General features: G+C 43.1%; 1 protein-coding gene across 1 annotated transcript; it reads right to left on the reverse strand.

Moving 5' to 3' along the window:
* Positions 1–10,242: 10,242 nt before the first annotated feature.
* PFDN4 (prefoldin subunit 4) lies at positions 10,243–13,684 on the reverse strand. Its single transcript, XM_065414620.1, has 4 exons — positions 13,629–13,684; positions 12,559–12,666; positions 11,284–11,427; positions 10,243–10,656 (listed from the first exon to the last, which is right to left on the reverse strand). The coding sequence occupies exons 1-4, from the start codon at positions 13,650–13,652 to the stop codon at positions 10,525–10,527; spliced, it is 408 nt and encodes a 135-aa protein (XP_065270692.1). The 5' UTR covers positions 13,653–13,684; the 3' UTR covers positions 10,243–10,524.
* Positions 13,685–14,468: the final 784 nt, after the last annotated feature.

Below are 14,468 nucleotides of genomic sequence, written 5' to 3' on the forward strand. Positions count from 1 at the left end.
TGGTCTGTAATATATCCCTACGGCTATATTCTTATTATTCAAACATGGAATTACTATCCATAGAGATTTCATGGTACAGTTTGGTTCATTTAAGATTTTTACTTCATTTGATTCTATGCTTTCTTTCAAATATAGTGCCACTCCCCCACCAGCATGACCTGTTCTGTTCTTCTGATATATTTTGTACTCTGGTATTACTGTGTCCCATTGATTATCCTCATTCCACCAAATTTCTGTGATGCCGATTATATCCTCATTTAATATGAGACACTCTAGTTCACCCATCTTATTATTTAGACTTCTAGCATTGGTATATAAGCACTTTAAAAACTTGTCACTTTTTAGCTGCCTGCCATTACATGATGTATTTGAATGGGACTTTTTTTCATTTGACTGTTTCTCATCAGATCCTTCCTGTATTTTATCGTCTTCCATCCTCTCCTCCTTATTAGGACATAGGGAATTTCCATGTATAGATCCTCCCCTAAGGGATGTCCAAACCACATGCTCCTCTGCACCTGTCGGCTTTCCCCCAGCCCTTAGTTTAAAAACTGCTCTACGACCTTCTTAATTTTAAGCACCAGCAATCTGGTTCCAGTTTGGTTTAGGTGGAGCCCATGTATAGGCTCCCCCTTTCCTAAAAGTTTCCCCAGTTCCTAATAAATCTAAACCCCTCCTTCCTACACCATCGTCTCATCCACGCATTGAGATCCTGCAGTTCTTCCTAACTGGCCCTGTGCATGGAACTGGAAGCATTTCAGAGAATGCTACCATGGAGGTCCTGGACTTCAATCTCTTACCTAGCAGCCTAAATTTGGCCTCCAGGACCTCTCTCCTATCCTTCCTATGTCATTGGTACCTACATGTACCACGACCAGCGGCTCCTCTCCAGCACTACACATAAGTCTATCTAGATGTCTTGACAGATCCGCCAACTTCGCTCTAGGCAGGCAAGTCACCATGAGGTTCTCCCGGTCCTCGCAAAACCAGCTATGTTTCTAATGATCAAATCACCCATTACTAATACCTGTTTCTTCCTAATAACTGGAGTTCCTTCTCCCAGAGAGGTATCCTCAGTGCAAGAGGATACCACATCATCATCTGGAAGGAGGGTCCCAACTATGGGATCCTTTCCCTCTGCTCAAGTTGGATGTTCTCCTTCCCTGAGGCTTTCATCCTCCTCAACAGCACAGAGGCTGTCAGACCGGGGGTGGGACCATTCTACTGTGTCCTGGAAAGTCTCATCTATGTAACTCACTCTCTCCCTTAGCTCCTCCAGTTCAGCCACCCTGGCCTCCAAAGCCCGTACACGGTCTCTGAGGGTCAGGAGCTCCTTACACTGAATGCACACATACACCACCTGCCCACAGGGCAGGTAATCATACATGCTGCATTGGGTGCAATAAACTGGGTAGCCTCCACTCTGTTGCTGGACTTCTGCCTGCATTCTCTTTTTACTCCTGCAGCTGGTTCCTTTGTTGTTGTTTTATTTTTATCAGGGGATGTTTTTTAGCTTAAGTTTAAAGAAGTTTAAGGAATGTTAAGTGTATGTAGCCCCACACACACACACTACCCCTGAAAACTCCCTAGCAAAACTCCCGTTAGCTGCTCCTGTTCACTAGCTCCTGAAAAGTGCATACCTGAGGCACTAGAGCAGAGCCCCACCCGGTAACGTGGGATAGGGAGGGGACACGGAGAGCACGGGGTCCCCAGGCTGGGGGCAGGGACGAGTCACGTGGGGAGCTGGGTGGGGAGGAGTCATGAAGGGGTCACGTGGGGAGGTCATGTGTCCCCCTTTAGCTGGTGCCTCCTTTGTGTCCCTCCCACTAATTGCCTCTGCTTGTAAAGGCATTAGGAAGGAGACAGAAAGCTGCCCTCCTAGTGGGACAACTGGGGACTCCCTACATATAACAAAATCCCAAGGCAGTGCAAAACTGGTTTAGCCAGTTCTTTGCCACCTAATCTCACCACTTCCCCAGGTTGGGGGATTATTAGGGATAGTAAAGGACATCACCAGAGTGATCAGAACACTAGTTATCCCTAGATGGTGGTATGGTCCCTACAGTTTCTTGGGGAGAAAGGATGCAACAGTGATTAGTGCAGTAATTTAGGAGTTGAAGACCTGGCTTCAATTCCCTCTTCTAACATAGACTTCCTTCGGTGATCCTGGGAAAGTTATAGTCTCTCTCTACTTCAGTTATTTGTAAAATGGGGTAATTAATAGTATTGCGATACCGCACAGGGGAGTTGTGAGGATAAATACATTCAAACAAAAATTGTGAGGGGCTCACATATCGTGGTGAGGGGCATTATATAAGTACCTAATTTAGACAGATACGGAACTGTTACTGCAGACATTACTTAGAATAGCCCTTAAATTGCTCTAAAATATGCCAGAGACCAAATCTGCCAGGATCGGGGAAGCAGAAAGAATGGCTTAGACACATTTCACCGAGGTCCAAACAAAGCACAGCTTGGCCAAACCTAGGAATCAGTCCTGATTTTTCTAATATTTCAGTATATTAATTTGGCAACTCAGTAAATTTATCAGGGGCTGTGAAGAGGACAGTAGGTAATTTCTGTCGATGTTTTCTGTTGTTCATGAGAGTGAAATATAGGTAATAGTAAATACCTTAATTCCCTACTCTAATTGCCCACACATCTCATAGGAACCCACAGTGACTGGGCAATTTTAGTACATGCAAGAATTTCCCTGTGTAAAAGGGATTAGTCCTCAGACTGTCTGAGGTGCAGCATGGGCCACCAGTGAGCTGCTCCTGCCCTACTCAGGAATAATGCCTTTAGTCAGAGCTCCTTATGGGGTGCATCTCCTCCCCAAAACAGTATGGCCTTAACTGAGCCTTTAGCTTCTCCATTTGTTGCTGACACTTCCCAATATTCATGTCTGTATTTTATTTCTGCAGTGCACTATGTGCAGCCTGAGCAGGTACATTTAATTGCAGAAATCTTGAATTTTTCTTTATGACTCATGCAATCAATACAAACTCAAACCTCCCTGTAAAAAATGTCACCCAGGCCCTATGATGTCTATGTAAATCCAAGTGTTTTCTTTCATGAATCAGAATCACATTATCAGAATAACCTCTGAGTCATGCAAACTAAGCTACTAAAAAAATCTGTCGATCCTCTAGAAAATGATTCAGCCCTCTTCTTGCTCTTTGAAGAGACAGTTAATACAGCAAAACCATTTACACATCACTTGTGCAATTTTCACCAATTATCATTAACCATATCTGATGACAGAATATAACAAGCACTTTATTTTGTCATCCAAAAGTTATGGAATGGATGTGCAGCTGGACCTGATGGCATCTCACCCAAGGTGTTCAAAGGTGCCTTAGAAACAGCAAGCATCAGCCTGTATCAACTATTCTTAAAAGTTTGGGCATCAGGCAAAGTACCAGCAGAAAGGAAAGACAGCATCATAGTGTCTCTGAACAAGGGGAAAGGATCTCACATCAAGTGTGGCAAATACAGGATAATCTCATTGTTATAGGTCTCTGGAAATGTCTTTTCCCATGTTCCATTTGGAAGGCTGCAGCCACTCCTTAACAGACATCGTCAACCACAGCAATCACATTTCACTGTCAGGCGGTCAATAAGGATGCTATCCTTACAACTCTGGCTTCTGTTCTGAGCTGCATCGAGAATTTAACTGCCTGCTTCATGTGGCATATCTTGACATCAAAGAAGCTTTTGATTTGGTCAACAGGTCAACACTTTGGCTTGCACTGAAAGCAGTTGGTTTTTCAGATGTTTTGCTAAATTTGATGCACAATCTTCATACTGGTACCAGTACAAGAGTGTGCATTGTTTCACAGCTTTCACCGTGTTTCTACACAACCTCAGTCATGCAGCAGGGATGCATTCTCACCCCAGCACCATTCTGTCAAGCTATCAACTGGATATTAGGACTTGCTGCTCCAGGTTGGTCAAGAAGTGTTTACTGACCAACTGTGCCGATGCTGTTGCCTTGCTTTTGGAGAAGTCAGAAGATTTCAGCCCCTTCAAGGTCTTCAAGTTTCCACCCACATAATGGGGTTGAATGTCTCATAGAAGACCAGTGTCCAGAACCTTGGAGCTGGGCCACCAAAAAACCCTGGTCAGATGGGGTGGAGTACTGTGGAGAGCACTGACAAGTTCATCCACCTAGGCTGCAAGCAGAGTTCAAATGGTCATATCAAATCAGATGTTCTTCAATTAATAGGTTCTGCTGCCTCCTGCATGAAGTCCATGTCGGGTTTATGGACCATCTTTGCGCTGAGACAAAGTTCAGGATCTATCAAACCTGTGTACTACCTGTACTCCTATATGGGTCAGAAACCTAGTCCCTCTTACAGGCTGACTTGGAACAGTTAGAGGCATTCCATATGCACTGTCAACACCAAATCTTGAGCATAAAATGGTTTGACTTCATACAAAATGTCAGAATCTCACAAAGATCTGGCCTTCCTTCAATTGTTAACCAAATTCAAAAGCAACATAGCAAGCACACCGTGCTCTCAAACTCTCCATCGACACATGAAGGGAAATATGCCCTGACACTACCTGGTGCCACTCAGAAGGCTGTCTAAGAGCTTCATGGATTCATACGATTGAGCCAGATCTGGGAACTTCACTACACGATGCCTGGTCCAATGCCATCAACCATGGTCACTCTGGCTGGTGCAAAGGTCCTTAATAGACTATGCATGTTTGAGAATGATTTATTCCATAAACAAACAGTTGCTCGATTAAGATTCCACCCCAACCCATTTATATGATATTCATTTTCTTCCAACACTTGTAATAATATTTTATTATTACTAGGTATTTTTATGGCCCCATGTTCAAATACACACAAGTGTTATTACATTTCTAAAGTGCATGTGTAATTATTAATTTGCACATAGAAATTAAACATGCAATTGCCGCTACACTATAAAGAGTTATATGTGTGAATGTCTCATAACAAACACTGTTAAACAGAAAGATGTGCCCATAAAACCCTACACTGATATAGGGATAAAATTGTATGTTATCTTACAGTTTTATAGTGTTGCCCATCACCATAGTATGTGAGCTTCTTCCATGTAAAATATATGAACAGCAAAGTCTCTTTTGGACTGGGTATTCTGGAGATGATTCTGTGAAAGATCTGAACAGATTCCACATCTGGCACTATAGCTAAGCTAGGAGGTTTACACAGAATCACAGATCAATCATTCCAGCTCCTTGCAAATAAAGGATTGCATCCTACTGTATATTTTAGATATTTATCCAGGTTAGTTTGAAAAGCGGACAAGTTATTATCTTTAGAGCCAAAACTTGACAGATGATACGAGTCTATACTGACCACAAAGAGTTTGGAAATGCTGAACTAAAGCACTTGAGATACAGTGAAAATGTCTATGGTTACAAGATATCATAAGATTTAACCCCCCTTTGCATCATTCATTGAATAGAACTGACCTTTCATTGTCTGCTGCTCAGCTACCTTCCCTGGTGCAACTGCAGAAACAAAAAGAAAAGCAACCTCCATTGACATCATGACTAACTCTAAGATTTTGTCATGGATATTTTTAGTAAAAGTCACAAACAGGACACAGGCAATAAAGAAAAATTCACAAAAGCCTGTGACCTGTCCCTGACTTTTACTAAAAATATCCATGATAAAATGAGGAGCTGGGCAGCTACAGGGTGGCTGGGAGCTCCAGGGGCCCCCACCACCCGTGGGGGTTCGGTGCTCCTGGGTCCCCTTCCAGCCACGGCTTGGAATTGCAGGGGTCCCCCTGCCTCCCCATGACGGCTACCTCACAGCTCCCTGCTACTGTGGGAGGCAGTGGGACCCTGCAGCTCCCAGCCACCGGGGCTGAAGTTACAGGGGTCTTTGGAAGTCATGGATTCCATGATTTCCGTGACCTCCGTGACAAAATCGTAGCCTTAATCATGACTTGCAGAACTAAAACAATATGGTAAGTACATGGAAATAGTATTAATACTGAAACAGAGCTGGACAGCTAGTTCAATCACCCAAGAACTAGAGGTCTACCCCTCCAAACATAACATGCACAGAAAGCCCTTAGATTAAAATACTACTAAGCATTTATAAGGTAATTTATCTGCAAAATGTTTACAAATGTGATTCACTTGACCACCCAGAGAATGACAGTAAACAATTTCCATTCTGATAATGATATTAAATAATGAATATTATCAAGTGTAGCTAAATGATTCATGACATGAGCAAAAGTACACAGAGGAGCTGGGCTTTCTAAGGGAGCATTTTGGTGGTTTATATTCATATTATCTGAACAAGATAACTCTGAGGCAAACATTATTACAGATAAGAGAAATTTCACATCTACATAAAACTTACAGGATGGAGTTAGTTAGAATATATGCCAGCAGAAAGCCAATTACATATATACACGAGAGGAAGAAAGATATTAAGCAGACAAATAAGGGTCCAGCAAATGTTTCCAAGACGTCATTAAAACTCTGTATTCATTTCTATATTGGCAATTTAAAAAAAAGATCTCCCACATATTTTATTTTATTTTATACAAATTTAAATCAAGCTGTAGGCAGGGGACGTATAAAAAACTCAGCCTGATTTGAAAAAAAAATGTTAGATGCATAATTGCCTGACTGATTTGCAAGCGCGATTACCCAAACTGCATGAGCAAATTGGGCAATTGTGTGTGCAGATAGGTGGTAAGATTTATGACAGCTCATTTTCAGATTCACAGTGATGCGGAGTATACATTTTACACACAAAATAACATCATACCCAGATCTTCAGGCTACATGGAAATCAATTGAACGTCACAAGGCTTGAAGCAGGTTTGCTTTCCCTTTAATTTGCCTCAAATATTCTAACATCATGCTAAACTGGCAAGTAAATCATTGGTAAAAAAAGATGCAGTACACAACATTAATTAAAGCCTTACCCAGCCCAGAAGTTGAGCTCAATACATCCCTAAAGCATGCAGAAAATAACTTCTGCGCCCACAAGCATGCTGTGATTTTTTTTTTCTAAGGACTCTAGCAACAACACAGCTACAAAGAGAAATGAATTGGGCTACTGCCATTCTAGTAGGACCTTGCAGATTAGGAAAAGTGTGGCAACACTCATGGGTATACAAAGATGTTTGGGGGCTTCAGCTGTTAGAGATGTGGAAGGTTATCATCACCTCCAGACAGTTACTGCATTAGGCTCTCTACAGTTCTTCAAAACTTTCATTGGTATTAAATATTTGACTGTTATTAGTTGCAGTTCTCATTTTTGAATGAGTCATCCCCATAGAAAGGCTGCTTACCTGGAAACCACACTATCATAACGGTTATCGCTCAAATACCCAAACCCTGCAGGCTTTAGTGCAAAGAGTACATTCCTGGCTGCAGAGGCTGCGCACAGGTCAGGGCTGTGCAAAGGAAATACCTTAACGCTGGCAAATAGAGCTCATGACAGCGCCAATGCCACAGCTAACGTTTTATTTTAATAAAATTAACCTAAAGACATTGTTCTGTGTCTTACTGTAAGCAAGGATTTTTGGCACTTCGATGCCATCTGCTGGATAGTTATCATTATGGTCCAAACATCATGACTAATTAAATCAAGCTCCCATTATTATTTTTTGGGGGGGAGAGGGCGGAGAAGGGGATTCACCATGTAAATCTTACTTAGCTTTAGAGACGTAAAGACAAATTTATTTGAAGCACCTGCTTAAAAAGTCCAGCTGCTTTGTGTCTCTGTTCATAAAAGGAACTCTGTACACCGGCATCTCCTTTATCCGCAACCTTGCTCTGTTCAGCTCTCAAACTGCAGTATGTGCTGGATAGTAGCTTTGTTTGTATACTGCAGATGCATCTGTTTGTCAAATCCTTATTGTGATATACTGCCTTGTTTTACAATTATAAGAACCTTAAACACTACATTAAAATCCATTTGAACAGAATTCCAGATTTTAAAGATTAACAACTTAACTCTTTACCGTTTGGATATAATATTCTAATTCTCAGTTAACACTATGCTAGCAAGATATTGCTGAAGTACATTGAACAATGAGTCCAATATTAATGTTTATTAGTAGTCCTTAAGTCATAAGGAAACAGAAGCAATGATTTTGTTCACATTCAGGTAGCTAGGAACAGAGCTAGTACTATGCAACTGGAATCTCATTTTATAAAAATACACCCATCCAATGCTCCAGTCAACTGAAGTCTCTCTGCTTCCCCTGGACACCTCAGAAACCAGAGCTCTCTTACACCTCCTGCCTGGAGAACACAAGGGTTATGCGGTGTGACCTGGACTTCAGTAAATCTAGGACTTTAAAGACTCTGAACTGTAGAGTTCATTCTCTCCTTAAAGGTCCATCTTGTAGTACCATCATGGTTTAACAGGCCACTGGTTTACTTAAGTGCCTTAGAAGAGTTCAACTGTCAAAGTATTATAGCAAGAGGTGAGCTGAAATAACAAGGGCCCAACTAACAGTGCAACTAACGCTTGTGATTCTATTGTAAGTTTTGCGTGTTTTGGCATGTTTGGCAAGCCCAAATCTTGGAAGTATGGCCCCAATCCTCAAAAGACATGCAGTCACGTTGTATGCCTCTTTAAGTCCCTAAGTCTGCCATTTGAAACTGACGCTTTCAAAACCGCTGCTCAGCTGTCACCTAACCCCATAGGCACCTAGGGATGTAGGCACCTAAGTTTCCACTGGTCAAGATTTGCAAAGCCACCCTACAGCTGGTAAGCTGCTTTGATCCCTAGCTCAAGCTGAAGCTCCAAAAGTCCTGAAGATTCTCAAACTAAGTGGGAGAACATCTATCTCACAGCAGGACACGATCCTGTAGGTGCATTCTGAGCATGCCTACGACAGGATACCTGTCAGATGCTGCAGGAGAAGGGCTGGATACAGGCCACTAACAGGTGGGGGAGCAGCACAGCACCACACAAAAGACAGCCAGCAGTGGAAGGAAACATTGACACCTCTAACACTCAGCCTATCGTGATCAAGAGATAAACTGTTTCTGTTGCTAGGAAATGGGTTACTGAAGCTGCCTAGGTACCTAAGCCCCTTGCCTTGCCATTTCATTTCTGGTTAGTTTAGGAGGCTCCCTGCTCAGTTTGCTGGCTTCTGAAGATCGCTCAGGAGGCTGGGCTTAAATCAGGGCTGAGGATTCCACTAGGATGCAGGTCACCTACGGGATGTCTACACTACGGGATTAATCCGAATTTATATAATTCGAATTTAGGAAACCGATTTTATAAATTCGAATGTATTCGGCCACACTAGGCACCATTAATTCGGTGGTGTGCGTCCAAGCTACCGTAGTAGCATCGATTTCCAGAGCGTTGCATTGTGGGTAGCCAATAACATTGAATTGCCAATAACATCGAATTGCGGCCACACTAACCTTAATTCGGATTAACAATACCGATTTTGACGCTACTCCTCTCGTCGAGGAGGAGTACAGAAATCGAATTAAAGGGCTCTTTAATTCGAATTAAATGGCTTCGTTGTGTGGACGGGTCAAGCGTTAATTCGAATTAAAGCAGCTAAATCCGAATTAAAGTCGTAGTGTAGACCAGGCACTAGAGAGTTAGATGTAGCTCAGTAGCTTTGAGGATTTAGACTGATATGATTAGGTGAGAATCTCAGCTTTTTCTTTGTTTGTTTTTTAAATTAAAGTAAGCTTCTAGTCCTCAAGGCTAGAGAGGAAAGCTTGAAAACATGACTCAATGTACTCTAAGGGCTCAAACACCAGAATAAAATTTTTAAGGTAAGCCATTATAATAAAAACTAGATATTTAGTCTAAACAAAATGTAAATTAGTTTCAAGATAGCAATAAGTCTGAAAGCGTTGGATGAGCTACAGTGATTTTGGCAACTAAACTTTCCTGAACCTCAATTGCCTCATCTGTGAAGTGGGAATGATGATACTTAATTTTTTTGAAGTGCTTTGTGATCCTTGGATGAAAAGCAGCATGTCATTGATTGATAATGATCGTATATCGTGCTTTTCATCAATAGACATGAAAGCAATTTACAAAGCAGGTAAGCATCATTAAACATAATCATACTAAAGTATTATAGTACAATTGTTAACTATTAACTGTCAGTGAGGACAAATTAATCCAATATATCTGATTGCAGAAATTTCAGATTTTTAGCATTTCACACACTTTGGATAGTGATTTCCACAAACAAAAACAAAGGGAAATGTATGATATTTGCTTGACTTTACATTCTCTTTATTAAAATAATAATAAAGACCTCAATCTTGATGTGCATCAGCAATACATGGAAGGCTACTGCTTTTCATGAAACAAATAAATAATTGTAGGTAAGCAAAATAAGAAAGCTTTCATTACATCGGTGGAACTCATGACTGGAAAGCCATAAAACAATAAATGAGTGGGATTTTTTTTAAAAAACATTATTGGAAAGAAGGGAAATGTCAAGAGTCACATTTAATAAACCAATACAAAAAACTGCACACTGTGTATTTAGGAAAAAATTAACTGTCATCAGCCTCAAGGTTTATATTGTTTCCAAATTTTGCATAAAGCTGAACCTTCAGGTCAGATAATACCCTCTGAATTGATTCCACTCGAGATTCTAACGCTTCAATTTCTCCTTGTAAGTTTTTCTGGAAGACAAAATATTGGCTAATTAATACCAAAGCACACTGAGCAAAGTTTCTCATTCATTTACCTATAGATTACATAGTCAAGCAAACTATATTCCAATTATTTAAGAGGATTCATGGACTGGGAACAGGACAGAATTCAGAGCTTTCAGTTGCAAGTTCAAATCCAGGTCAATAGTGACCAGAAACAATTACTCTCCACTAGCTGTTCTGGGCCACATGTTAAATTTGTTGGTGGCAGCTCTTCAGTTACTAATAGACGGGTAGATCTACATCATAAAATACAAGTGCATGCTCAGCAAAAGCCAAAGACTGAGTCAGTCATCATGGCACAGCACCCTTGTATATATTCCCATTACTCCTCCAGATCAGCATAATACACACTGATGAGGCAGCAGGGGGCACCATTGCGCTGTTATTGCCCATGTAGCACTTCTTCTGTAGCTAACTTGGGAATTTCAGACTAGAGTCATTATTAATATTTGACATAGTACTATGTCAAAGATATTCAGAAAGAGTAAGGTTCTAAGTGACAGATGAACAGCTCATGACTATCAGCACACCCATCCTAATGAGAGCTCTCTGTAGCACTGAATATATCAAAGGGACTCTCCCGCCCTCACAAACCTTTGCCTCCTCCAGCATCTCGTGTGTCTCATCTTGGGAATGACTGATAAAAACATCACCAATCTGATAGGGTATCAGTATTGAATCTTCATCATCAAGCATCATCATGTCATCGCATGCATCCTCCAAATTCTGAAGTTGTTTCTGTGAAGTCAAAACCCAGTCAAAAAGCTGGTCACATTACCCCATATGATTTATGCATTAACAGCTACTTCAGCTTTATAATCAAAGCTGTTCTGAGCTGTAGTGGCATAATCTGGAGAAGGATCAGCAGAACTGTCAGGTATACTTGGCAGAGACAAGGTAGGTGAGGTAGTATCTTTTTTTGGACCAACTTCTGTTGATGGAAGGGACAAGCTCTTGAGAGTCACAGAGCTCTTCTTCAGATCTGGGACAGGTAAGGAAATATTTATTTACAAACTGCACAATCAACTTGGTGAAACCTGTTGCCAGGAGATGTTGTAAAGGCCAAAAGTATAACTTGGTTCAAAAAAAGAATTAGATAAGTTTATGTAGGACAGGTCGATCAATGGCTATTAGCCAAGATAGTCGGGAACATAACCCCATGCTCTGGGTGTCCCTAAACCTCTGACTGTGAGAAGCTGGGACTAGATGACAGGGGATAGATCACTCAATTGCCCTGTTCTGTTCAATCCCTCTGAAGCATCGGGCATTGGCCACTGTCGTAAGATAGGATACTGGGCTACATAGACCTGGTCTGACGCAGTTATGGCCATTCTTATGCCTGAGCTAAATACAAACTGGGACAGATTGTTAAGCATAAGGGGTTCACATATACTGTAGTAGGCCACTTCAAATCAACTCAGCAATTGAGGATTAGGATTTCAACAGAGTTGCTTGCACCAGCATAACTCTTGAGTAATGATGTGGAGAGTCTGGCCCAGAAAATGTAGCAAAAGGTCTGTATAATTCTTGATTAATTCACACACACACACTTTTTTCCCATAAATGATGATTAAGGGGTTCTAAGAATTGTATGCACAAGTAGAAGATACACATTCAAGATAAATACTGGTCATTTGTGCTTCTCGCACGATTACTTCCTATACCTAATCACTCTTCCATCTTCATTTTGCTTTAGCTATTTTCAAACTGACTTTATAGACAGACTAGACTCCAAAAGCAAAGCCAGAATCAAAGTTCTTCTAGTTATAGTACCCTCCAGCCCCTACTACAGACGTGGACCCCAATTTTGAGCTGCACCAAAGATGAGCTCAGTGCCCCTGATGACATGTGAGTAGATAGCAAAGGTACCTTTTTAACTTCTATTTCTTCTTTCAGCTCTGTAATCCTGCTGGTATTTCTTGCAAACTTGTTAATTTTCTGTTGATCTTCAAAAGTAACATTGACATCTTCAGCAGCCTGGACGGGGGAGAGGTTACAGAGAAGACTGAATTGTTATATAATGTTTTTAGGGAGAATGAAGATAAAGTAATACCACCAAGATTGTTATAACTTTTATACCTAAAAGTTAAGTTATACTTATATTTCTCATAGTTTCTTTCCTAAGGACAGATCTATACTAGAAAAGATTTGCCAGTACAGTTATGCCAGCAGATGCTCCTCCTGTACATACAGCTTATATCAGCAAAAAAGGGATTTTACTAGTATAGCGTATACTCATTCCCCCAGTAGAATACTGACAAAAGCACTTTTATGCTGATTTAAATGCATCTACACTAGGGCTTCTGCCTCTTTAGAAACATCATTAAACAACCTCCCCCCCATCATTATTAGCCCAACATAATCAGTTACCTTTTAACTTTACCAGCACTGTGGAGCAAACGTTAACTGAAAGTGCACACAGCAGGGACTAGCCCAAGGGACCCCACCAAGCTGAAAGGCATGGGAGGGGGAGGGGCCCCAGAGCATACCAAAGGGTACCGGGGCAGTGCCTATGGGAGCACACAACACACAGAGCAGCAGGAGGGGAGCGGGGGGAGGGATCAATGCCCCCCCGCCGCCTGGGGGGGAGGGGAAGAGAAGATTGAAGCTTCCCCCCCCCCCAGGACCGGGAACGCGCAGCCTGGGGACAAGTGCAGGCCACAGGGGAGCCAGTGGTGCCCCCCCCCCCGTATGGAGGAGTCAGGCGCGCCCCAACACACCGGGACCGCTCAGGCAGCACCAACCCCGCAAAGGGGGGGGGCGAGAGGAAGGAGGCGCAGAGCGGGCCCCGGGCCCCTCAGACGGGGGGGGCGCAGAGCGGCGCCAGGGGGCCCCTCGGACGGGGGTGGGGAGGCGGCGCAGAGCAGGCCCCGCAGCCGGGGGCCGCAGACCGGGAAGACGGACTCGAGGCTTCCCGAGCCAAGTCCCCCCGCACTCACCGCTTTCTTCATGGTGGCAGCCATGTTGGACTGAACTACTGGCCCCTCTGCGAAGGGGGAGGTCCCAGTTACCAGCTCCCTCGCCCTAGGTCGGTCCCGGCTCAGCCGCGGCGGCGCTTCCCGCTCCCGAGGCCGCGCTCGCCGGCCCCACCCCCACCGGGCTGGGAAGACCTTGGCTCAAACAACATATTAAACTAGAACCCCCGCACTTGGTACTCTCCACTTAAAGGCGCTGTCAGTGGGATATTTATCCGCCGACAGAATAGGGGGGTTTAGATGCCGATCGTGGGTGTTGCCGCTAGGTGGCGCAACGAGCCACCAAATGGAAGGAGGGAGCCCAGGGTAGCGCTGGAGAGCTTTACCCCCCTCCCCATCCCGTCCCCCAGCAATGCACCCATCCACCCCAGGGGGAACCAGCCACAGTGATAACCCCATTATTGCGGGGGAGCAGTCACCCATGCACTCCCCATGCTTGGGGGAACCTGGTGCCTCACCCTTCTGCATGCCCCACTCATTAGTCCATTAACGAATATGGAACAATTACATTAATTACAGTCCCATAAATAAAATATTAATAAAGATTGCTGGTGCCAACGGCCTCTTCTGACTGCGGTAGCTGAGCGCCACATGAATATTAAGGGCATCTACCCTCACATACTCCTCCGAGATCAGGAAGTGTTATCCCCATTTACAGATTGGGGCATCGAGGCACAGAGGCATGAAGCAACTTGGCCGAGGTCACACAGGAAGGCTGTGCCCAAGCCAGGAATTGGTCCCAGGTTTAGTCCTAGGCCGGTGCCTTAACCACAAGACCAGTCCTCTCCCAGGGTCATCTGTCTT

This window comes from Emys orbicularis, chromosome 12 (assembly GCF_028017835.1).
Source record: "Emys orbicularis isolate rEmyOrb1 chromosome 12, rEmyOrb1.hap1, whole genome shotgun sequence".
Classification (NCBI taxonomy): Eukaryota; Metazoa; Chordata; order Testudines; family Emydidae; genus Emys; species Emys orbicularis.